The sequence below is a fragment of the Lupinus angustifolius genome, chromosome LG15 (assembly GCF_001865875.1).
Source record: "Lupinus angustifolius cultivar Tanjil chromosome LG15, LupAngTanjil_v1.0, whole genome shotgun sequence".
Taxonomy (NCBI): domain Eukaryota; kingdom Viridiplantae; phylum Streptophyta; class Magnoliopsida; order Fabales; family Fabaceae; genus Lupinus; species Lupinus angustifolius.
The window spans coordinates 20,475-42,916 of record NC_032023.1 but is presented as its reverse complement, the minus strand read 5'-3'; the positions used below and the strand labels follow the sequence as shown (position 1 = coordinate 42,916).

The following is a 22,442-nucleotide window of genomic DNA, read 5'->3' as shown; positions in this document are numbered from 1 at the left end:
ATTTGTTAGTCATGAGACCTACTCTTGTTCAAGTAAGTCTTTGAGACTTAAAAAGGGATCCAAACTTTAAGAGAATAATGGACACAAAATTTAAAGAGAAAGTAATAGAAGGGACATGTGTTGATTAGGGATAAATATAGGAAGTTAGTATCTCCTCACGTAAGTACTTCAAATTACACTTTTGTTATTAAAAATAAGTACAAAAATATATATTTGACTCTTTATTAATGAAGATAATCCTTCTATGAATCTAGGTTGATTATGAGTGTGCATTTTTATATCTATCCCACGCTTTGCAGCTTAGTAGCTAGATATAAATAAATAAATAATCTCACTATAAAACATATATTGATAAAAACGGTGTCTATAAATGAAGCTTTAAAGTTTGAACCTATATACAAAGACAAATAGTAAGAGTTAATAATGATAAGGTAGAGATGGGAGAAAGAGAGTCAATGTCAGTTAGGGAGGAGAAGAAAGAAGAAGAAGAAGCACAATTGGATATTTGGAAATACATATTTGGGTTCGTTGAACAAGCAGTTGTGAAATGTGGAATTGAACTTGGAATAGCTGAAGCCATTGAAAGCCATGGAGGTCCCATCACACTCTCTCACTTGTCATCAACTATAAGTTGTGACCCTTCCCTTCTTCACCGCATCATGAGATTCCTTACTTACCGCAACATATTCAAAACCATTCCCATCCATCAGGATCTGCAGGATGACTATGGCTATGGCTATATCCAGACACCCCTTTCTCGCCGTTTGATGAGAAAGGGGAAACAAAGCATGGCTGCTTTGATTCTTCTTGAGAGTAGTCCTGTGATGCTAGCACCATGGCATAGTCTAAGCACTCATGTTCTTGCCAATGGCAAACCCTCAATTCAAAAGGCATTGGGTGAAGATTTGCTAAGCTATGCTGCGGCAAATCTTGACCACAGTAATCTCTACAATGAAGGAACTGCATGTGATGCTAAGCAGACTATGAATGCCATCATTGAAGGATGCATTGAGGTTTTTGATGGTGTTAGTAGCTTGGTGGATGTGGGTGGTGGAAATGGCATCACCATGAACATCTTGGTTAAGGCTTGTCCTTGGATAAAAGGATTCAATTTTGATCTTCCTCATGTCATTGATGTGGCCCCACATTATTGTGATGGGGTGGAACATGTTGCTGGTGACATGTTTCTAAGTGTTCCTAAAGCTGATGTTGCTTTACTTATGGTAAGTTTACTTTACTGGTGTACTGCATGCCAATAGATATTGTTTATGATTAATTATAGTCCTTATTATGATGTTGGTATATATGTATTTCATCTTATGATTAATAGTGGATTTTATATATGTTTGTATTTGTATTTGTTTAATATATATTTTTGCTTACTTATTACTTGCAGTGGATGCTGCATAGTTGGGGAGATGAAGAGTGCATTAAGATCTTAAAGAAGTGTAAGGAAGCCGTTCCAAGGGAAAGTGGAAGGGTTATGATTGTAGAGGCAGTGATTGAAGAAGGAGGGAAACAAGGTAGCTTAAAGGATGTAGGGTTGATGCTGGACATGGTAATGATGGCACATACCAACTTTGGCAAAGAGCGGACCCTCAAAGAATGGGAATATCTTATCAAAATGGCTGGATTCACCACATACACTCTCATTCCCATCCCTAATCTTGTCAAGTCTTTGATTATGGCTTTTCCATGAATGTCCTTTAATTTCTCTGCTTTCTAGCTAAGCCAACATATAAAATACTATGTTCCATTCTTCATATTTCATCATGCTATTTTTGGGTTTTCCTATAATTAATTATGCCACTATGTTATTTCCATGCTAAAAGTTTCTTCAGGTGTGAATAAGGGACAAATTGTATCTCATAATTATGTGTTTCTGCATTTTATTTGTCAAAAATATTAAGTTCCTCAATATTTACATCTAATGTTAATATTTTGTTACTAGGGTAGGGAAGTTTTTTACACTTAAATTATCAAGTTATTAAAATACTTTGCTCATATAATAAGTACCTAAAAAATCGTAGTATGAGTGAAATGCCTCTAATTAAATTGTAGGTTGCAAGATAGATTGAAGTACATGCATTTAAAGGTTAATTGAGAGTTAATGAACTTAATCCTTTATCATATTCAATAATTTAGTTAGTTAATTTTAATCACTAAAGTCACATGTTTAACATATTTTGATACTTAGATTATTTATTAAATATAATATATTAAGTTCGATCATTATGGAGAATATGAAAAAACGTTTATTGAGAGAGAAAAGTTGTGATTATCTCTATATGTTGAAAATATTAGTATCCTAGAGAACATTTTAGTATATATCCATAAAAAATATTTACAATACATCAAAACTAAATTCACTTGCAAACGGGTTAAGCAAAGTATAAATAACGGATTATGTCTAGTTGTCTACCAAATCTTAACTACTTCACAACAACTAAAGTCATTTGCAAACGGGTTAAGCAAGTGTAATAAATAACGATTTATGTTTCTACCAAATCTTAACCACTTTACCACTATAATAAGATTTGAAAAGTATTTCTTCTAAAAAAAGATTAGAAAGTGCTTTGGATAGACAAAATTGAGAAAAGTAATCCACGCTATGTATCTTTACACTAAAGTATATCAATCAATACACTAAAGTTTTGGGCAGATCAATTATTGATCCTTCATGTAGTTTTCATTTGTTGATTAAGATCGATGTATTTTTGTTTGTTGATAATCATAAAGGTTAGGTGGGTAAGGTTATGAAGGCTTATTACCCATAGAATGATTTTTCGGATATGTTGATAATCATAAAGGTTGGGTGGGTTAGGTTAGAGAATCATTGGAGTGTTAATTGGCGGAAGGAGAAGAGACTTATTTAATATCCTTTTAAGGTAATTAAAAAATATTTTGCCGATAGAAGGAAATAAAAATACGAGTAATCAACTTTATAATAACATTGGTCTTTTATCCTTTAATTTTTAATCTTGAGAGTGTTCAGGTACTTGGAGAGTCAAATGTCATTTAGCAGATATTTGGTTTGGCTTATATTTTATACGTTATGCTTTTTTTTTTTTTAAAATAAGCTGAAAATATAAACATGTATGTTTCATAATCAAATGAAATCATAAACTCAATTTTTTTATAAAAAAAATAAGCCAAAAGCAAAACCTTTAAAATTATGGGTTAATTTATTTTTTTCAAAATTTTTACTTCCTATTTTATTCAATCATAACTTTTATACTTTTACTCTTCAACCAAATTCTATAACTCTTCACATTGTAAAAGCCATTTTTTAAAAGAAAATATGTTTTAATTCTACAATCTTTGGTCGAAAGAATTTTATGATTTGTAGGAAATAGTTACATTCTATTTTATTAACTAAACGGTCTCTAAAATAATGGAACTGAATTTTATCATCTTTCATATCCATTTCAATTCTTCCACTTTATTTCATCCATCTAAACATCATATAAAAAATAGCCAAATATGAATGAGTTGAGTTAATTCATGAATTATAAATTAATCATATTTGATTTATATAAAATTTCGTCATTGTCGTTTGTTTGATAAAATAAAGGAACTCAGATATGAGAATTTACGAATCCCCACGAGATCATTTGCCAAAATAGAGGCCCTATGAGGAGTTTTTTCTCGTGCAAAGCTGGGGTGGTGTTAAATCCCTATGTGAACAATTTTGGGACAAGGACATGGATTATATCTGAGGGCATGACTCGGTTAATGTTTTATTTATGAGTCTGAACTTGTTATTTTAGTTTATTTTTAATTATTTCAACTTGATAAATTTGATGTAAGTTTATTTTATAATTTCAAATTTTTATCATGGTTTAATTCTTTTTCATTTTTTAAACTTATGGGGATGGGAACGAGGGCGAGAAGTAAATGGTCCTCGAGCCAGGATTGGGAGGAAAATAAAGGGTGGGAAGCACTCCCCGCCTATGTTTTAGTCCATTGCCATTTCTAATTGTAAAACAAGTCATAGAGTCACAGATACACAATTATTATCCCACAGTTTGAGAGAGATTAATTCCGTCGATATTAGAGATCATGGTTAGGTTATGAACAATATAGTTTACGATTGAGATGATTCTTTACAAGTTAAGAAAGTTACTGAGCTAAATATAATATTTTGGAACTTCAAAGATATTTCAACGTGTCTTGTCCATTCTCAATTATAAATTTCGTTATTATATCCTTGATCTCTTTACCTAGCTTCATTTACCTTATTTAGTTTTGTCTATTTCGCATCTTATTGGAGGTGGTTACTGGTGTCGAAATTAGCCCACGAGCTGTAATCGAACATTCAAGCCCGACACAATTATTGACATCTTTCACTACAAATTTTTATTCCTCTTCAAGATGACAAGGATTCACATGCTTCAGTTAATGAGTTTCGTGCTTAAATTAAAAAGTTAAAACCAGTTATTTTTTTAGGGAATTTCAGTCCTTGATCAACCACAGTTAACTTGCATTATTGATACCTTTGTTTCTCTAAAATACACTTAAATGAAATTTGTCAGCAATAGTGAGCAGAAGAAAAAGAGTAGAATGAAATGCAGGGTTGGATCATTTCACAGGAGTAAGGTTATAGAAATAATAGCACAAGACCCAAAATCCACTACTCACGAGCAAGGTTTCAACTCTCAATCCATATTACCTGACGCAGAGGTAATAGCATGATACCATGCAATTGCAGCCCAAGTTAGTGTACATCCCAATTGTAATTTAAAACCTTGCTCATTAGTGTGTTCAAATGAAGAAAACTTGTATGGAAAATCCTAATCAATTTCAGTTTAATTAGCACTTGGTACTCTCTACCATCCAAAAGATGACAAGTCAGACCATCGAACTACGTATTTATTATGATCATCTTCATCTTTCCATAAAAAAATCCTAATCGTACTTATATAATCAAGCTAATCTAGTGTGGAATAAGGCTCCATTAAATCCCTAGAAAGACCAAAAGGTCAACGATTTGATTCACAAGAGTGACACTTGTTGGGAGGGACAGTCATTCATCCTGAAAGAGATTAATTTCTTACCCATAAGATGAGGGATAACCTTCCTACTACAAAAAAAAGCTAAAGCAATTAAAACTCATTAATAAAATAGATAAGAGACTTTGAATGTTGATGGAGAGAGACTCTAACAGAGAGGATCCAAATGCTCGAACCACAGGATGACATTATACCAATGTCACCTAACATTCAGTACTTCCCAAATGAAGGACATGCAAAGACATCCAATGTGCAGAAACCTTGAGTCACACGTGAGATCAAGTTGAATAACAGCATCATTCAGAAATGGCATGCTAGAAAGAGACTATTACCCTAACTAGCACTTGTCGCTAATGTTATCCATATGTAGAACATAGCATAAGGTGGCTTCCAGTTAAGTAACAATTAAAAAAAAAGTAAATACAAAAATACACTATTTTTTAGAAGGCATGACAGAAGATAAAATTTAGATTGAAAGAAATAACTCCTCTGAAGTGAGAAACATGTAAAGTGATCTCGTGTCTATCCATCAATGATTTAAACTAAAATTCTTTAAAATCTTAACTCAATGACAATCTAATAATACACCCTTAATCACTTCACACATTTTCTCACTTTGTAAGTTGTAACACATCACACTCAACAGGGGTGCGCACATAATACAATCACTCACTTATCCTTCTCCATGCCTTTGATAGGCCAAGAAGATAGAAGAAATATCTCAGAAAATACAAAGTCAAATGCCATTATAGAAGTCCATCATCTACTTTCATGTGAATTAGACAGTCCAAATTTTGTTGCTTGAGTTCATAAAATAATCACTCATATCATTATTCAATAACATTGTTAACCGAATACAATAATAATTATTTCTACAATATAATGAACTTTGACAGAATGCATAAAAGAAGGGAAGGGAAAAATGATTTTTGATTGTATGATATTGCATTGTACATTAAAGATCTCTTTAAATATTCAAAAAATGGTATGCTTTTACTCTGACAGGTAATGACCTAAGTCACTCTCTCTCTTCTCTAATATAGAGAACCTACACTTCTACTGCAAATATAAATACCTGGAAAGAGTAGATGTTCCACTCAATTTTTTTCATAGAATAAAATGTACGCCTCACAGCGAAGAACTTCATTGAAAGAAACTTCACGTACATATGCATCACTGGCATGATACCATGTGGAACCCTCAACCTCTTTATCAGCCTTCCCTCTGTTCCTCTGGCCTCCTCTCACATATGCAACATAGTGACCCCCTCTCATACTTCCTGAGTGCTCCACTACACCAACCAAATTGTATTCATAGTTCTCTTCACTTATGCACCTATTTGAACAGTGTTGAAAGTGAATTAAATGTCAGTGGTCAATACAGTATATTTGGGGGGGATTACGTTAATGTACAATATAATTAAAGTGATTAAATAAAAAATATAAATATCATGCAGAGATACAAAAATATAAATAAAGTGATTAAATCGTAAGATTGATACAATTTTCAAGATTTCTTAACTAAAAGTTTAACAAAATTCCACAAATTAACTACCGTAGGGCAAAATCTATGAAGAAGGTACATGATTAAAGAAAGTGACATAGTGATAGTAGTTTATTTCATTTAATAGGAAAACAAATATCTTAGCAACAAAACTTGGAGTTTTGCATGGATTGATGCCTCGTATTTGAGTGAGATCATGTAACTACTTATAATGAGTATTGGGTAGTAGGGTACGTACCTACAGGTACCTAGTAAGTACCTGCACCAGGTACGTACCCAATACGGGTATGATAACTTTCAGAGTCCCAGTGTATCATAGCAATGAAGTGATATCATGTGCAAAATGTTTCTTATGATTAAAATAAAATGAAAATGCTAAACACTTGAAAAGAAAACAGAGTCAGCATGGAAATAAAAGCAAAAAGGTAGAAGCATTAGCAAAATAATTAGTTGTTCAAAGTTCAAACATCAAACAAGATCTGGCAAAATACCCGGGATTCATATATGGTCTGAGATCCATTCTTTCTCTGAAGCTGACGTGACCATTTAATTTACTTAAGCGACCACGAGCGTCTTGGCTGAATCTCTTTAAATGAATGGTCAAAACAGGTGGAGCTTTATAAATGAGGACCCTCTTAGTAGCATCCCTCTTCACTTTCACACTTTCGGAGCTGGCCTCTTCCTCACTGCATTCATCTGAATCATTGTTATCTTGACCTAACATCTGAGTATCACCTTTTTGGACAGTTCCAATCATATGTAATGTAGTACAAGAATCAGCAGGTGGACGGTCACAACTTTCTTCATTGCAAGCTTTATGAGAACCTGATGATTGTAATTCCTCATTATCTTTCATCCCTAATGTCCCATGATCCCTATCATTAGTATTTGTATTCAACTCGTCTATTTGGCCACTTTCAAGTTTTGTGTCAAGTTTAACATGAGAAACCGAACTTTCTACATTTTTTTCATTTCCCATATCCCCATTACCAATACCTCCAACTTTAACAGAACAAGCTGCATACCCTGGTTCATTGTGACATCTGGTCTCATTTCCATCGGATGCATTTTTTGCCTGTGTATATGTTTCCATCTTTTGACGGTGAGTTTTAGAACAGTTCTCACAATGCCAAGCATTATCATCTGAGAGAAGCTCAGGTTTTATAAAATGTGCCAAGCAACTCTCTACGGAGACCGGAGTATCTGCATCATCTACTTCATCTGGATCAGACTCGCTGTTGTTGTTTCCAACAATAAAACCAGCTTCCTTGACCCCACCACTTGAAGAAGGTCTAGGAGCAGGCCCAGCAAAAACTGTTTCAGGCTCATCGAATAAGTCACCAAGTCCATCAAACTCTATTTCTTCTTGAGCACAGCCTAAAACAGACGAGGAGGCCTCACGGTCGTCTCCGGTGATCTCAGCAGCAGAGGAACTTTCTTCCTTATACGGAAGTAACAGCACTTCTGAACCTTGAACTTGTAATGGAACCTCATCTTCCCACCTATTTGCTGAAGAAGAATCGGGTCTTAGGTTTTGGTCCTCCTCATCCTTAAGAAAACAAAATGAACCACTAGATTCACAGCTAGCCGCCTGTACATGTAACTCTTTTAAACATTCATTATTATTCTTAGTCTCATGTACCTCCGGAGTATCTTCCTTCTGGGAAATGGAATCACCTTCATCTACCACGGTTCCAGCTTCCACAAAATCCAACCATGTGAAATCATCCGCTGAAGCTAATGTTTCCTCCGTAGCATTGTCAAGCACCTGCAGTGTATGCTGAGACTCTTCAACAGCAACCGAATTAGGTGAAGATGAGTTCTGTTTATCAGCCATGCTGCTTACTTCTCCAGAACCTAGTACAGAAGAATCAGCAGAAGAACCCAACATCTCTCCAGCAACTGATGATATATTTGACTGAGCAGGGCAGGATGATACATGGCTGGGTGACTGTTTCAATAGGCTTTGGACAGGTAAGGGACTTGCATCCTTGTTACCTTTGTATCGAGTCTTACCACCCTTTTTCGGTGGAAGTTTTGATTTTTTGGTTCGAGATACATGTTGAGCCTTCCTAGGTGGAGGCTTCTTAGTTGGGACAGGAAGGGAAAGATCTAAAAACGGCTCATACACGGTTGAGAAATGGCCACAGTCAATGCAACACACAGTACTAGATATCTGACCCCCAAATAAAGCATCAACTAGAGTATTATTAGGAGTGGTCCCATCTTTCTTGGGAGAACCATTCTGTTTCCTTGCAGCTAGTTCTTCAGTACTCAACCCATCCAGTAAACAACGGAGATATTCATGACTGTCATGCTGCTGATATCCTCGAAACTGTGGATACTTAGAACATACACAACCAAAAAAGGATCTAGGATTTATATTGTTTCTCAATCCTGATTCTGGATTTGTTTCATTGAACAGTTTCTTCAAGGAACTAGTCAGTGCCCCCTCAACAGGAGCATCAAAGTTCAGAAAGTTATTGCGCAATTTATTCATAGCTAACAGAACTTGCATGATTGAATTGAAGAAGCAAGTATTCCCAAGATTAACCATACCTCTGGCTACATAACCACCTTGTACATATGAGTTAGTTGTTGTGAACAGAATTTTTGATTTAATTTCTGAAGTAACACTGCCATCACCAATATGAACATCCTCAGTATCCAGGGGTGTTTTCCCCGACGGCCGTCCTTTCAACAACTTGACAGCACCAGACAGAAGACGGCTTGCTTCATCAGTCTCTTCTAATCTATCAAGTTGAATAGGCATTTTGCAATGAAAACACCAACATAATTGAGGTTTTTCAAGATGAATGGCCAAAGGGTGGCGAGTTAGACTGGCATGCCTGCCCGCATGGCATTGAGAAGATGTGGGCAGCCCAACACCTCCACAGGTAAATTGAGCACAGTCCAAACAAACCCATATAGCCTTAGAGTCTGATTTTGAATCTGAAGAGGCTTTGTTCTTGGCATGTTTACCTTTTCCTTTATTACCTCTCCTTTCAGCACAATCTTCACACCTTACTTGAGAAGAAGAGGCGATCTTAGTAGATAATGTATTCAAATTAACACCTCTGAGAAGATGAGGGCAAGAATTATTTGTGTCTTTTGTAACAGAAACAGAAACAGAGCCAGTAGTAATCTCCTTGTCCTTAACCGCAATACGGCTCTTCTTTCTCACTTTCTTCCCCATTAAGAGTAGTAGTAGTTCAGTTCCTATTAATAATTCAACTATTTAGATAAATAAATGAAATCTATCTTCTACAGATATGAGATGGAGTGGTGATGAAAAGTTTAGACAATGTGGTATGAAGAGAAACAAAGTATATATGTGAGAATTGATGAGAAAGATAGATTGAAAGAAAGAATCGAAACAGATCGGCAATCGAGTACTCACCTGTAAGAGCTAGGAGGAGGAGGCGGCGGCGATGTGTTGAAAAGTTATAACCCCCTCTCTCTCTCTCTCTCTCTCTATATGTGTGTGTGAGAACTGAGATGATTCTCAATACCACCCCACTCCTTTCCACTCGGGTGGGCGGGTGGATCAATACTCACTACCCGCTCCGGCCCCTTTCCTCCATCCCAATCCCATTATGTTTGGATCCACTAGAATCAAATGGGATTTCATTGACCCAATAATTGCTAATACAAACTTTCCCTTTCCCTTAAACAACTGCCTTTCTAAATACTTTTTTATTTATATACAACTCTTGTATATAATCGTGTGCCAATTAGTTGCCTATATAAAATGTTAATAACTGCCACTCCCCTCTTTAAAAAATAAGGTGCTTTTGGTTCTCTTAATGCTTCACATAGTTTTGTTTTCTTGATATTACTCATTACTATATTTTTATATTCAACAATTTTATATGAAAAACTACTTAAGTTAATTACTTCTTCTCGTTATTCAGTGTAGTTGAATTTACATGGACTTGTATTAAAGATTTTTATTTAGCCTATAACAACTCCAAGTAGATTATAAAGTTCATATACTTAGCACTAGCATACAATTAAAAAAAAAGTAAATACAAAAATACACTATTTTTTAGAAGGCATGACAGAAGATAAAATTTAGATTGAAAGAAATAACTCCTCTGAAGTGAGAAACATGTAAAGTGATCTCGTGTCTATCCATCAATGATTTAAACTAAAATTCTTTAAAATCTTAACTCAATGACAATCTAATAATACACCCTTAATCACTTCACACATTTTCTCACTTTGTAAGTTGTAACACATCACACTCAACAGGGGTGCGCACATAATACAATCACTCACTTATCCTTCTCCATGCCTTTGATAGGCCAAGAAGATAGAAGAAATATCTCAGAAAATACAAAGTCAAATGCCATTATAGAAGTCCATCATCTACTTTCATGTGAATTAGACAGTCCAAATTTTGTTGCTTGAGTTCATAAAATAATCACTCATATCATTATTCAATAACATTGTTAACCGAATACAATAATAATTATTTCTACAATATAATGAACTTTGACAGAATGCATAAAAGAAGGGAAGGGAAAAATGATTTTTGATTGTATGATATTGCATTGTACATTAAAGATCTCTTTAAATATTCAAAAAATGGTATGCTTTTACTCTGACAGGTAATGACCTAAGTCACTCTCTCTCTTCTCTAATATAGAGAACCTACACTTCTACTGCAAATATAAATACCTGGAAAGAGTAGATGTTCCACTCAATTTTTTTCATAGAATAAAATGTACGCCTCACAGCGAAGAACTTCATTGAAAGAAACTTCACGTACATATGCATCACTGGCATGATACCATGTGGAACCCTCAACCTCTTTATCAGCCTTCCCTCTGTTCCTCTGGCCTCCTCTCACATATGCAACATAGTGACCCCCTCTCATACTTCCTGAGTGCTCCACTACACCAACCAAATTGTATTCATAGTTCTCTTCACTTATGCACCTATTTGAACAGTGTTGAAAGTGAATTAAATGTCAGTGGTCAATACAGTATATTTGGGGGGGATTACGTTAATGTACAATATAATTAAAGTGATTAAATAAAAAATATAAATATCATGCAGAGATACAAAAATATAAATAAAGTGATTAAATCGTAAGATTGATACAATTTTCAAGATTTCTTAACTAAAAGTTTAACAAAATTCCACAAATTAACTACCGTAGGGCAAAATCTATGAAGAAGGTACATGATTAAAGAAAGTGACATAGTGATAGTAGTTTATTTCATTTAATAGGAAAACAAATATCTTAGCAACAAAACTTGGAGTTTTGCATGGATTGATGCCTCGTATTTGAGTGAGATCATGTAACTACTTATAATGAGTATTGGGTAGTAGGGTACGTACCTACAGGTACCTAGTAAGTACCTGCACCAGGTACGTACCCAATACGGGTATGATAACTTTCAGAGTCCCAGTGTATCATAGCAATGAAGTGATATCATGTGCAAAATGTTTCTTATGATTAAAATAAAATGAAAATGCTAAACACTTGAAAAGAAAACAGAGTCAGCATGGAAATAAAAGCAAAAAGGTAGAAGCATTAGCAAAATAATTAGTTGTTCAAAGTTCAAACATCAAACAAGATCTGGCAAAATACCCGGGATTCATATATGGTCTGAGATCCATTCTTTCTCTGAAGCTGACGTGACCATTTAATTTACTTAAGCGACCACGAGCGTCTTGGCTGAATCTCTTTAAATGAATGGTCAAAACAGGTGGAGCTTTATAAATGAGGACCCTCTTAGTAGCATCCCTCTTCACTTTCACACTTTCGGAGCTGGCCTCTTCCTCACTGCATTCATCTGAATCATTGTTATCTTGACCTAACATCTGAGTATCACCTTTTTGGACAGTTCCAATCATATGTAATGTAGTACAAGAATCAGCAGGTGGACGGTCACAACTTTCTTCATTGCAAGCTTTATGAGAACCTGATGATTGTAATTCCTCATTATCTTTCATCCCTAATGTCCCATGATCCCTATCATTAGTATTTGTATTCAACTCGTCTATTTGGCCACTTTCAAGTTTTGTGTCAAGTTTAACATGAGAAACCGAACTTTCTACATTTTTTTCATTTCCCATATCCCCATTACCAATACCTCCAACTTTAACAGAACAAGCTGCATACCCTGGTTCATTGTGACATCTGGTCTCATTTCCATCGGATGCATTTTTTGCCTGTGTATATGTTTCCATCTTTTGACGGTGAGTTTTAGAACAGTTCTCACAATGCCAAGCATTATCATCTGAGAGAAGCTCAGGTTTTATAAAATGTGCCAAGCAACTCTCTACGGAGACCGGAGTATCTGCATCATCTACTTCATCTGGATCAGACTCGCTGTTGTTGTTTCCAACAATAAAACCAGCTTCCTTGACCCCACCACTTGAAGAAGGTCTAGGAGCAGGCCCAGCAAAAACTGTTTCAGGCTCATCGAATAAGTCACCAAGTCCATCAAACTCTATTTCTTCTTGAGCACAGCCTAAAACAGACGAGGAGGCCTCACGGTCGTCTCCGGTGATCTCAGCAGCAGAGGAACTTTCTTCCTTATACGGAAGTAACAGCACTTCTGAACCTTGAACTTGTAATGGAACCTCATCTTCCCACCTATTTGCTGAAGAAGAATCGGGTCTTAGGTTTTGGTCCTCCTCATCCTTAAGAAAACAAAATGAACCACTAGATTCACAGCTAGCCGCCTGTACATGTAACTCTTTTAAACATTCATTATTATTCTTAGTCTCATGTACCTCCGGAGTATCTTCCTTCTGGGAAATGGAATCACCTTCATCTACCACGGTTCCAGCTTCCACAAAATCCAACCATGTGAAATCATCCGCTGAAGCTAATGTTTCCTCCGTAGCATTGTCAAGCACCTGCAGTGTATGCTGAGACTCTTCAACAGCAACCGAATTAGGTGAAGATGAGTTCTGTTTATCAGCCATGCTGCTTACTTCTCCAGAACCTAGTACAGAAGAATCAGCAGAAGAACCCAACATCTCTCCAGCAACTGATGATATATTTGACTGAGCAGGGCAGGATGATACATGGCTGGGTGACTGTTTCAATAGGCTTTGGACAGGTAAGGGACTTGCATCCTTGTTACCTTTGTATCGAGTCTTACCACCCTTTTTCGGTGGAAGTTTTGATTTTTTGGTTCGAGATACATGTTGAGCCTTCCTAGGTGGAGGCTTCTTAGTTGGGACAGGAAGGGAAAGATCTAAAAACGGCTCATACACGGTTGAGAAATGGCCACAGTCAATGCAACACACAGTACTAGATATCTGACCCCCAAATAAAGCATCAACTAGAGTATTATTAGGAGTGGTCCCATCTTTCTTGGGAGAACCATTCTGTTTCCTTGCAGCTAGTTCTTCAGTACTCAACCCATCCAGTAAACAACGGAGATATTCATGACTGTCATGCTGCTGATATCCTCGAAACTGTGGATACTTAGAACATACACAACCAAAAAAGGATCTAGGATTTATATTGTTTCTCAATCCTGATTCTGGATTTGTTTCATTGAACAGTTTCTTCAAGGAACTAGTCAGTGCCCCCTCAACAGGAGCATCAAAGTTCAGAAAGTTATTGCGCAATTTATTCATAGCTAACAGAACTTGCATGATTGAATTGAAGAAGCAAGTATTCCCAAGATTAACCATACCTCTGGCTACATAACCACCTTGTACATATGAGTTAGTTGTTGTGAACAGAATTTTTGATTTAATTTCTGAAGTAACACTGCCATCACCAATATGAACATCCTCAGTATCCAGGGGTGTTTTCCCCGACGGCCGTCCTTTCAACAACTTGACAGCACCAGACAGAAGACGGCTTGCTTCATCAGTCTCTTCTAATCTATCAAGTTGAATAGGCATTTTGCAATGAAAACACCAACATAATTGAGGTTTTTCAAGATGAATGGCCAAAGGGTGGCGAGTTAGACTGGCATGCCTGCCCGCATGGCATTGAGAAGATGTGGGCAGCCCAACACCTCCACAGGTAAATTGAGCACAGTCCAAACAAACCCATATAGCCTTAGAGTCTGATTTTGAATCTGAAGAGGCTTTGTTCTTGGCATGTTTACCTTTTCCTTTATTACCTCTCCTTTCAGCACAATCTTCACACCTTACTTGAGAAGAAGAGGCGATCTTAGTAGATAATGTATTCAAATTAACACCTCTGAGAAGATGAGGGCAAGAATTATTTGTGTCTTTTGTAACAGAAACAGAAACAGAGCCAGTAGTAATCTCCTTGTCCTTAACCGCAATACGGCTCTTCTTTCTCACTTTCTTCCCCATTAAGAGTAGTAGTAGTTCAGTTCCTATTAATAATTCAACTATTTAGATAAATAAATGAAATCTATCTTCTACAGATATGAGATGGAGTGGTGATGAAAAGTTTAGACAATGTGGTATGAAGAGAAACAAAGTATATATGTGAGAATTGATGAGAAAGATAGATTGAAAGAAAGAATCGAAACAGATCGGCAATCGAGTACTCACCTGTAAGAGCTAGGAGGAGGAGGCGGCGGCGATGTGTTGAAAAGTTATAACCCCCTCTCTCTCTCTCTCTCTCTCTATATGTGTGTGTGAGAACTGAGATGATTCTCAATACCACCCCACTCCTTTCCACTCGGGTGGGCGGGTGGATCAATACTCACTACCCGCTCCGGCCCCTTTCCTCCATCCCAATCCCATTATGTTTGGATCCACTAGAATCAAATGGGATTTCATTGACCCAATAATTGCTAATACAAACTTTCCCTTTCCCTTAAACAACTGCCTTTCTAAATACTTTTTTATTTATATACAACTCTTGTATATAATCGTGTGCCAATTAGTTGCCTATATAAAATGTTAATAACTGCCACTCCCCTCTTTAAAAAATAAGGTGCTTTTGGTTCTCTTAATGCTTCACATAGTTTTGTTTTCTTGATATTACTCATTACTATATTTTTATATTCAACAATTTTATATGAAAAACTACTTAAGTTAATTACTTCTTCTCGTTATTCAGTGTAGTTGAATTTACATGGACTTGTATTAAAGATTTTTATTTAGCCTATAACAACTCCAAGTAGATTATAAAGTTCATATACTTAGCACTAGCATACAAATGCAATACAATACAAATATGGAGATACCAAAAATATTTAAAATACAAAATACCAAAATAGCTATTATAGCAAGCATAGGAAGTCACTAGAACTTTAAGAAGGTGATCATGTCTTATTAAAAGTAATGTCAACCACGAGAATTGGCAGAGTGATGAGATCAAAAAGGTTGACCTAAAGATTCGTTGGACCCTATTAGATTTTGGCTAGAGTGGGATCAATAACATATATAATAGCTTTACCTCATCTCTATCAAACCTTCATATGTGTTTCACATATCTCAACTCAATAAATAGGTGTCAGATTCATCTCACGTGGTTGAACTAGATAACCTTTCGTTGAATGAGAATCTCATGGTTGAAGTGAGTCCAATGGTTAAAAACTACGAGGAAAGGAAATCCATTTGGTAAAAGTGTTGTGGAATAAAGGCCAGAATAGTGGTGCGACATGAGAATTAGAGAGTAAGATGAAAGTATCTTACCCTTATATCTTTGGAAAGTAAATCATGCCAAAATTTCAAGGACAAAATTTTTAAAGGGGATGGGAGAAACGTAGCATTCCTCATTTTAGCTCTTTGCTTAGATATATCTAAGAGTTGATATAATATACAAATATTTATGTATTTTTATTATGAAGTAAGAAGTTAGATTACTTGAGTAATAAGTAACGTATATATAAACAATATTTAACATTTTCTTCAGATATCTCAACATGCAAGAAATGAACCGTAAAATGTATAAAACTAACCATATATGGTAGTTAACCTAGGTGCCAAATAACTTTGATTTCATTCATTAAAAGTCATTACCATCACAAAATGGACTTGGGCCTTTGGACAACACTCAACCTTGCACCTAAACTTCTCTTTGACTCACTTATAAGTACCATAAGCACTCAAAAATCTAGCCATAAGTCTGAAAGTTAGAAAGAAAATAAATTATTCTATTTCCTTCGTTCCTTGTTTGGTCGAACAAGGGAGTGTGGGGATGCTTCTCTTCTTTTTTGTGTAAGATAAGATGACAAAGTAAGATTGAATGAATTAGTTTTCTAGTTTTTTATATTTAATGTAGATTTTTGCAACTTAGACGCAATGGAAAATATAAGTGTATAAAAATGTAGTACATAAATGTAAAATAGTATAAAGAGAAATAAAAATAGATAGATTTACACTGGTTCACCTTCTATTCCAATGAAAGTTACATCTAGTCCTCTTGCAATTACAAGAGATTTTAAAAAATATTAATTTTTTTGTAAACAACTTATACATTTGTACACATGTTTCATATTATCATGTGTGTTATTAAACAAAAGAAAAAGAAAAATGACAAGAAAAATTACAAATTTTTTAGTACTAACAAGATCCTCTCACCCTTTTCGGTAAGAAACTAATCTCTTTCGAGATGCATGACTACCACACCCAACAAATATCGCTTCCAGAAATTGAACCCTTGATCTTTTTTATCATCATGAGAATTTAGCAATACCTTACATAATTAGATGCACTGCTAGATCAATATTTTGTTGGTAAAACATAATTGAAATACAAATACATAACTTTAATTATCACTTAAATGTATTTTTTTTACTAAAAAACATAATTTAAGATAAGACAATAAAATATATCAAATATATAAATTTCATCTATCAACATAACATTATATCACATGTGTGAATTAACAAACACAACATCATTCTTTAACAATATAACATTATAATTATGATAAAAATATATTTAATTATATTAATATATATATATATATATTTAAGAATTGTTGGTGTTGTACCAAGATCCATTAATCAATGGACAAATTCTTTGATTTAGTAGTTTATGGATTGAATCAGTCTTACTTTGCCTGGCTAGTTAAAAGTGGAGTGTACTTTTTTCCCAATTACTCAAAAGTTCACGGCCCGATTTAAATGTAACAGCCCAGTGATTTTAGGCCTTGTTCTGTTATATCACCGAGCCCAACCATATTCTTCCCCCCCAAGCCTTTGATCTATTTTCACGATTTCACCCTTTTCCATTTCGTTTCTTTCCTGCCAAAAGTGCTAACATCAAAATATGAGCAAAGTGATTTCATTCAATACCACTTCGAAGAATTCAGTAATTGTTATCTACAAATCTGTCTTTTAGGTAACATATTAGTCTCAAATATCTTCTTCTTTGGTTATTTTAATGTTTTTATTCTTTTTATATAATTGTGATCCACTACTCTATGTAGCCAATATGTTACGATTCTTGTTCCTGATCCTTTTCACTTGAGATTGGTTTTTGGAATCATGTATGCAACGATGCCTTTTTGGTGTATATTATGCATATTAGGTCGCTCACCAGTCACCACGTGCTCGACACAATTTCTAGATTACTAAACTTATGAGATTCAATTACCGTTTTACTCCACCTACTGGCTACTGTCATTTCTTAATTATTTTTTCACCACATGGCCGTTTGTTCCAACTTATGAGAATCAATTGCCGTTTTATTCCCATTTGTTCCAACAAGTACTCAATTGCCGTTTTAGTCCCATCTGATTCTAGTGGATCCAAACATAATGGGATAGTGGAAAGGGGTTGGAGCAGGTAGTGAGTAGTGATCCACTTGCCCACCCGAGTCGAGAGGAGTGGGGTGGTATTGGGCAGCATGTCCAGTTCTCCACACACATATATATAGAGAGAGGAATTATAATTTTTCAACACATCACCGCCGCCTAGCTCTTACAAGTGAATACTTGATTTTCCATCCGTTTCCGTTCTTTTGTTCAATTTATCTTTCTCCTCAATTCTCACATATATACTTTATTTCTGTTCATCCCACATCACACCACATTGTCTAAACTTTTAATTACCACTTCATTTCAAATCTGTACAAGATAGATTTCATTTATTTATTTATGGTTCAATTATTAATAGGAACTGGAGGATTTATGTTTGGATCTCTCTCTTTTTCTTATAACAATTCCTGACTACCTTGTTCCTCTTAGTGCTAATTGCATTTGCTCAATTGAGATTGAAATTCATTGAAGTATATTAGTTGGTTGAATACCATAATATAATTTAATAACAATGAATGTAGTGTTGTTATGGAGGAGCAATTCATACTTAGAGTTCCACCAAGTGTTGCAGAGCGAATAGAGCATCTTCTTAACAACAACAATAATAATAGTGATGCTCCGTCTTCTTCATCCGAGGACAACAAGTCATTAGATTTGTCTTTTAGTGAGGATGGCAGAAGCGGTTCCTTCTTGATTGGCAATGAACGCTTCGCAGCATCTCTCTTGGACCTTCCTTGTGTCGTTGAATCCTTTAAAACTTATGATGATAGTTCTTTGATTAAAACAGCTGATATTGCTCAGGTAACAACATTTTTCAACCACTTAATTGCTTCTTAAAAAATTCATAATCATAACTGACTAACTAACTGGTTGACAAATTAATCCAACCAAACAACAGATGATTATGGTGAGGGAATCTGGGGATCCTGCTCCAGATGTCATTGAGTACAGACATGGCCTTACCCCTCCCATGAGAGATGCTCGAAAGCGTAGATTTCGCAGAGAGCCTGATCTCAATGTACTACTCATTATTTCTCCTTCCTTTTTCACCCATTTATTCTTATAACATTATGTTGCCATGTCTCCCTACCTGTATTATATGCTCATACTCGCTTTTTGCCATCTTTTATTTTGCAGCCTGAGCTTGTCTCCCGTGTTGAGAAAGATCTTCTCAAAATCATGGCTAGAGGAAATGTCGACAATCTTGATATCCTTTTATCTTGTTTAGTTCAAAGTGCAGTTTGATTAACATTTAACTTCTTAGTAACAAATTTTGTGTACTTGTTTTTTGTCTTTAAGGTTGTTTTTGGTTCACAATGTGTGTTGTTTATTACATTCCTGGGCATTTCACTTAAGAATGTGACTTACTTATGTTTGCTAGAAGATTAGGAAAAAAATAAGTGCCCAGGCAAATTTGAATGTTTTTACATTCTCCGGTATCTCATTTGAGATAGATTTTTTTTGGAAAAGGTGGGGATCGTATTCCAGGAATATGTTCAAAATCATTTCTGTAACAAAACACCACCTAAAAGGGATGTTTTTGACACTATTTTCCTTTCTATTTGTGTTTATGAGATAGACTAGAGTAGTTATTGGCATCACTGACAAAAAGTGCAAGGCCTATGCTTTTGTCATGCATTTTTACAAACTTAGATTGATAGTGCAAACAAGTTTAGTTTCCTTAACTGAGATTCACATGTGGAAATAGCTGATCAAGAAGAAGGGGATGAGATTGCTGGAGGTCCTGCTGAAAAACCTGCACCTGCACCTGCACCTGTCCCAAAACATGATGTTCCGGTGACTCATACAAATGCTGTGGAGCAAGACAGGAGTGACTCTGATGAATCTGATGACTCAGTTTAAATGAAATATGCACAAAGAATACTTACATCGCTATGTTGAAAGTCTGCTAAGAATATGCACAAAGAATATTTGGCTTTTAGAATCACATCCACCATCTTATAATCTGCTACATGGGTTTCAATTGCAATTTAACAGTGCATTTCATTTGCCGATTGTTTAGTTGCATTTTACACCGTATATGAACATTAAGGTCCTTATTTTCATTTGCATATATGAAAACATGGGTAAGTATTTACTTGAAGCCAATTTTGCTTCCATTTTTAATCCCTTCTTGATAAGCTATATGCCTATAACACACTTTTATGACTGCCCTTTTGATATGCATCACGTAATTTGTCTTTTAACAAATTTTATCTTGGGCAATCAACAATTAGTTCATTTTTAATCAATGTATTCAAAGTCATGTATTTAGAGAAATCATATAGATATAATTCTATTTCTTATAAGTTTAGCACTATGTTATTTTATCTTCAATGATGCATTTGTTGGAGATGAAAATCATAATGAAGCCTTTGTCACATATTTGACTGATGCTTAGCTTTCAATGGTTGTAGAAAGTGACTTTACATCTCGATCAACTCCAAGCATTCTTCCTTTATTATTGTCCCCATAGGTGACAAATCCTTTGTGTCTTGGAGTAAGGATAGTGAATTTTGACTTGTCACTCGTAATATGCTTAGAGGAGTTACTATCAAGATACTGCATTTTGCTCACGACCTTCAAGCAAAATGTTCTTCTAAGTGTGTACATTTTGCTCCATAGGTTACCTAATATGATTTGGGTCCAATAGGGTTAATGGCTTTCTCATTTTGTTGTATACATTTTTACAAAAGGGTGTGGTGAAAAGGGAAAGAAAGTCTTAGAAGAAGTTTTCTTCTAAATGTGTGAGATTGTGGTGAGTGTAGTATGAAGACAAAGTCCCAAGGTGAGATTTGTATAGAATTGACAACATCACAAATAATTTTGTTTTGTGCTTACAAGGGGACTAGACATAACCTTTTAGTAAACAAGAAGGTGAACCAATATAAAATCCTGGTGTAATTCTTTCTTCCCTTTACTCTCTATTTTGATATATAAAATTTAACTTTATCTATTGCATTATACTCTTATCTTTTAAAAGTAAGAGAACTTTAGCAATCCAAAGTCAATAATTTTTTTATTCTTCATACTTGTAAATCACCATAGCGTGTGGTGTAGAAAAAAGTGCAAAACACGAAGTGGTGTACTTCTTTAATGGAGATTTTGACTAAGAATCTTGAGAGAAGCCTTGGTGTGAGATTTGTTAAAATTGTACTCAAAATAGTGGAAATTTCTTGTGGTTATCAAGAAGACTAGACATAGCCTTCAGGATTTAGGGTTTAGGGCTAGGGTCGTGAGCCTAGAGTCTAGGTCTAAGGTTTAGGGGTTGGGGGCTAGGAGTCCGTGATCCAGGTCTAGGGCGTGGGGCTCGGGGGTAGGGGCCTAAAGCCCAAGGTCCAGGGCCCAAGGTTTAGGGAGGTTTAAAGATTAGGGAGGTTTAAGGTTTAGGGGTCAGGGGCCTGAGTCCAGAGTTTAGGGTTTTAGGGTTATGGCTCAGGGCTCAGGGTCGGGGCTTGGGGGCTTATGGCTTATGACTTAGGGTTTAGCGTTTAGTCACTCTAAAATCAAATCTTGTAAATTAAGGCAATTAATATATAATTTTATCAATCTTTATTGCAATGTTTAAAAAACAATCAGGCAAAGAAAGATATTGTTATTATTATAAATTTAATTAACATGTATTTGAGTGTTGTTTTATTTTTTGGATACTTTAAAAAATGTTATGATAAAAAATTCTTGAGATGTCTAAAGTTATTTATTTTTTTACTATAAAAAAATTAGATTTGAGTTCAACCTTATAAAAGTTTTAATTTTGTAGGGTCATGAAATAAATTTTCCTTTTTCTTATTTTTACTGCATTAGTGCTATTTATTCAGGATGCATCTCTTTATTAACATGATTTTAGCTAATAAGTGATCATCCAATCATTTAATAATCATTCAAAAATTCCCTTTAAAAAATTAAACGAATGTGGGTTGAATCCGTGACATCATGAAATTATTAATTATTCTCTTTATCAATCCACATTATTTTTTGGAAACAAATTATTGGGATAAAATAAAATTCACTAAATGCTAATGGATTTAATTCAAACCCTTCTTGAAATTCAAAATTGAAATATATTGTGTGTGGTCATTAAGCCAAAAAAACATTTTTATTTGTTTATATTTTTTTTGAAAAATGTATTTTGGGCTGGACAAAATTGGGGCATTCACAACTGCCCCTCTTTTCTTGTTGCATATTGTACATTATGCAAACTGAAGTTTGAGTGTTGTCCTGATAAGTAACTGGTAAGGAAATGATGTTGATTT

The 22,442-nt window shown here is 35.0% G+C and overlaps 4 protein-coding genes across 10 annotated transcripts; 2 read left to right on the top strand and 2 right to left on the bottom strand.

Annotated features, from left to right (window-relative positions):
- On the top strand, positions 389-1,823 carry LOC109327946 (3'-hydroxy-N-methyl-(S)-coclaurine 4'-O-methyltransferase 2-like). The gene is made up of 2 exons (XM_019561128.1): positions 389-1,223; positions 1,397-1,823. Exons 1-2 carry the CDS (start codon positions 438-440, stop codon positions 1,697-1,699), a joined length of 1,089 nt encoding a protein of 362 aa, XP_019416673.1. The 5' UTR covers positions 389-437; the 3' UTR covers positions 1,700-1,823.
- On the bottom strand, positions 5,823-10,198 carry LOC109327942 (ubiquitin carboxyl-terminal hydrolase 2-like). 3 transcript variants are annotated; one of them, XM_019561120.1, is made up of 4 exons: positions 9,916-10,198; positions 8,158-9,734; positions 7,007-8,064; positions 5,823-6,347 (listed from the first exon to the last, which is right to left on the bottom strand). In XM_019561120.1, the coding sequence occupies exons 2-4, from the start codon at positions 9,709-9,711 to the stop codon at positions 6,110-6,112; spliced, it is 2,850 nt and encodes a 949-aa protein (XP_019416665.1). In that variant the 5' UTR covers positions 9,712-9,734; positions 9,916-10,198; the 3' UTR covers positions 5,823-6,109. The 3 variants fall into 3 exon arrangements, with proteins under 3 accessions (XP_019416665.1, XP_019416664.1, XP_019416663.1); XM_019561119.1 differs by having other exon boundaries at positions 7,007-9,749; positions 9,916-10,197; XM_019561118.1 differs by having other exon boundaries at positions 7,007-9,734; positions 9,916-10,197.
- LOC109327944 (ubiquitin carboxyl-terminal hydrolase 2-like) lies at positions 10,934-15,289 on the bottom strand. Of its 3 annotated transcripts, XM_019561123.1 has the most exons (4): positions 15,027-15,289; positions 13,269-14,845; positions 12,118-13,175; positions 10,934-11,458 (listed from the first exon to the last, which is right to left on the bottom strand). In XM_019561123.1, the coding sequence occupies exons 2-4, from the start codon at positions 14,820-14,822 to the stop codon at positions 11,221-11,223; spliced, it is 2,850 nt and encodes a 949-aa protein (XP_019416668.1). In that variant the 5' UTR covers positions 14,823-14,845; positions 15,027-15,289; the 3' UTR covers positions 10,934-11,220. The 3 variants fall into 3 exon arrangements, with proteins under 3 accessions (XP_019416668.1, XP_019416666.1, XP_019416667.1); XM_019561121.1 differs by having other exon boundaries at positions 12,118-14,845; positions 15,027-15,279; XM_019561122.1 differs by having other exon boundaries at positions 12,118-14,860; positions 15,027-15,087.
- On the top strand, positions 17,626-20,225 carry LOC109327947 (transcription initiation factor TFIID subunit 7). 3 transcript variants are annotated; one of them, XM_019561129.1, is made up of 5 exons: positions 17,634-17,771; positions 18,711-18,990; positions 19,088-19,207; positions 19,327-19,396; positions 19,886-20,225. In XM_019561129.1, the coding sequence occupies exons 2-5, from the start codon at positions 18,718-18,720 to the stop codon at positions 20,050-20,052; spliced, it is 630 nt and encodes a 209-aa protein (XP_019416674.1). In that variant the 5' UTR covers positions 17,634-17,771; positions 18,711-18,717; the 3' UTR covers positions 20,053-20,225. The 3 variants fall into 3 exon arrangements, with proteins under 3 accessions (XP_019416676.1, XP_019416674.1, XP_019416675.1); XM_019561130.1 differs by lacking the exon at positions 17,634-17,771 and adding an exon at positions 18,252-18,358; XM_019561131.1 differs by lacking the exon at positions 19,088-19,207 and having other exon boundaries at positions 17,626-17,771.

What these genes read in the sequence shown, in the direction of transcription:
- LOC109327942 (XM_019561119.1), bottom strand. Translation starts at nt 9,711, where the DNA reads ATGGGGAAGAAAGTGAGAAAGAAGAGCCGTATTGCGGTTAAGGACAAG. An exon ending in AGACCATATATGAATCCCGG is followed by an intron (nt 6,348 to 7,006) that starts GTATTTTGCCAG and finishes CTGTTCAAATAG; the next exon opens with GTGCATAAGTGAAGAGAACT.
- LOC109327946 (XM_019561128.1), top strand. Translation starts at nt 438, where the DNA reads ATGGGAGAAAGAGAGTCAATGTCAGTTAGGGAGGAGAAGAAAGAAGAA. An exon ending in CTGATGTTGCTTTACTTATG is followed by an intron (nt 1,224 to 1,396) that starts GTAAGTTTACTT and finishes TATTACTTGCAG; the next exon opens with TGGATGCTGCATAGTTGGGG.
- LOC109327947 (XM_019561129.1), top strand. Translation starts at nt 18,718, where the DNA reads ATGGAGGAGCAATTCATACTTAGAGTTCCACCAAGTGTTGCAGAGCGA. An exon ending in AAACAGCTGATATTGCTCAG is followed by an intron (nt 18,991 to 19,087) that starts GTAACAACATTT and finishes ACCAAACAACAG; the next exon opens with ATGATTATGGTGAGGGAATC. An exon ending in AGGAAATGTCGACAATCTTG is followed by an intron (nt 19,397 to 19,885) that starts ATATCCTTTTAT and finishes ACTGAGATTCAC; the next exon opens with ATGTGGAAATAGCTGATCAA.
- LOC109327944 (XM_019561121.1), bottom strand. Translation starts at nt 14,822, where the DNA reads ATGGGGAAGAAAGTGAGAAAGAAGAGCCGTATTGCGGTTAAGGACAAG. An exon ending in AGACCATATATGAATCCCGG is followed by an intron (nt 11,459 to 12,117) that starts GTATTTTGCCAG and finishes CTGTTCAAATAG; the next exon opens with GTGCATAAGTGAAGAGAACT.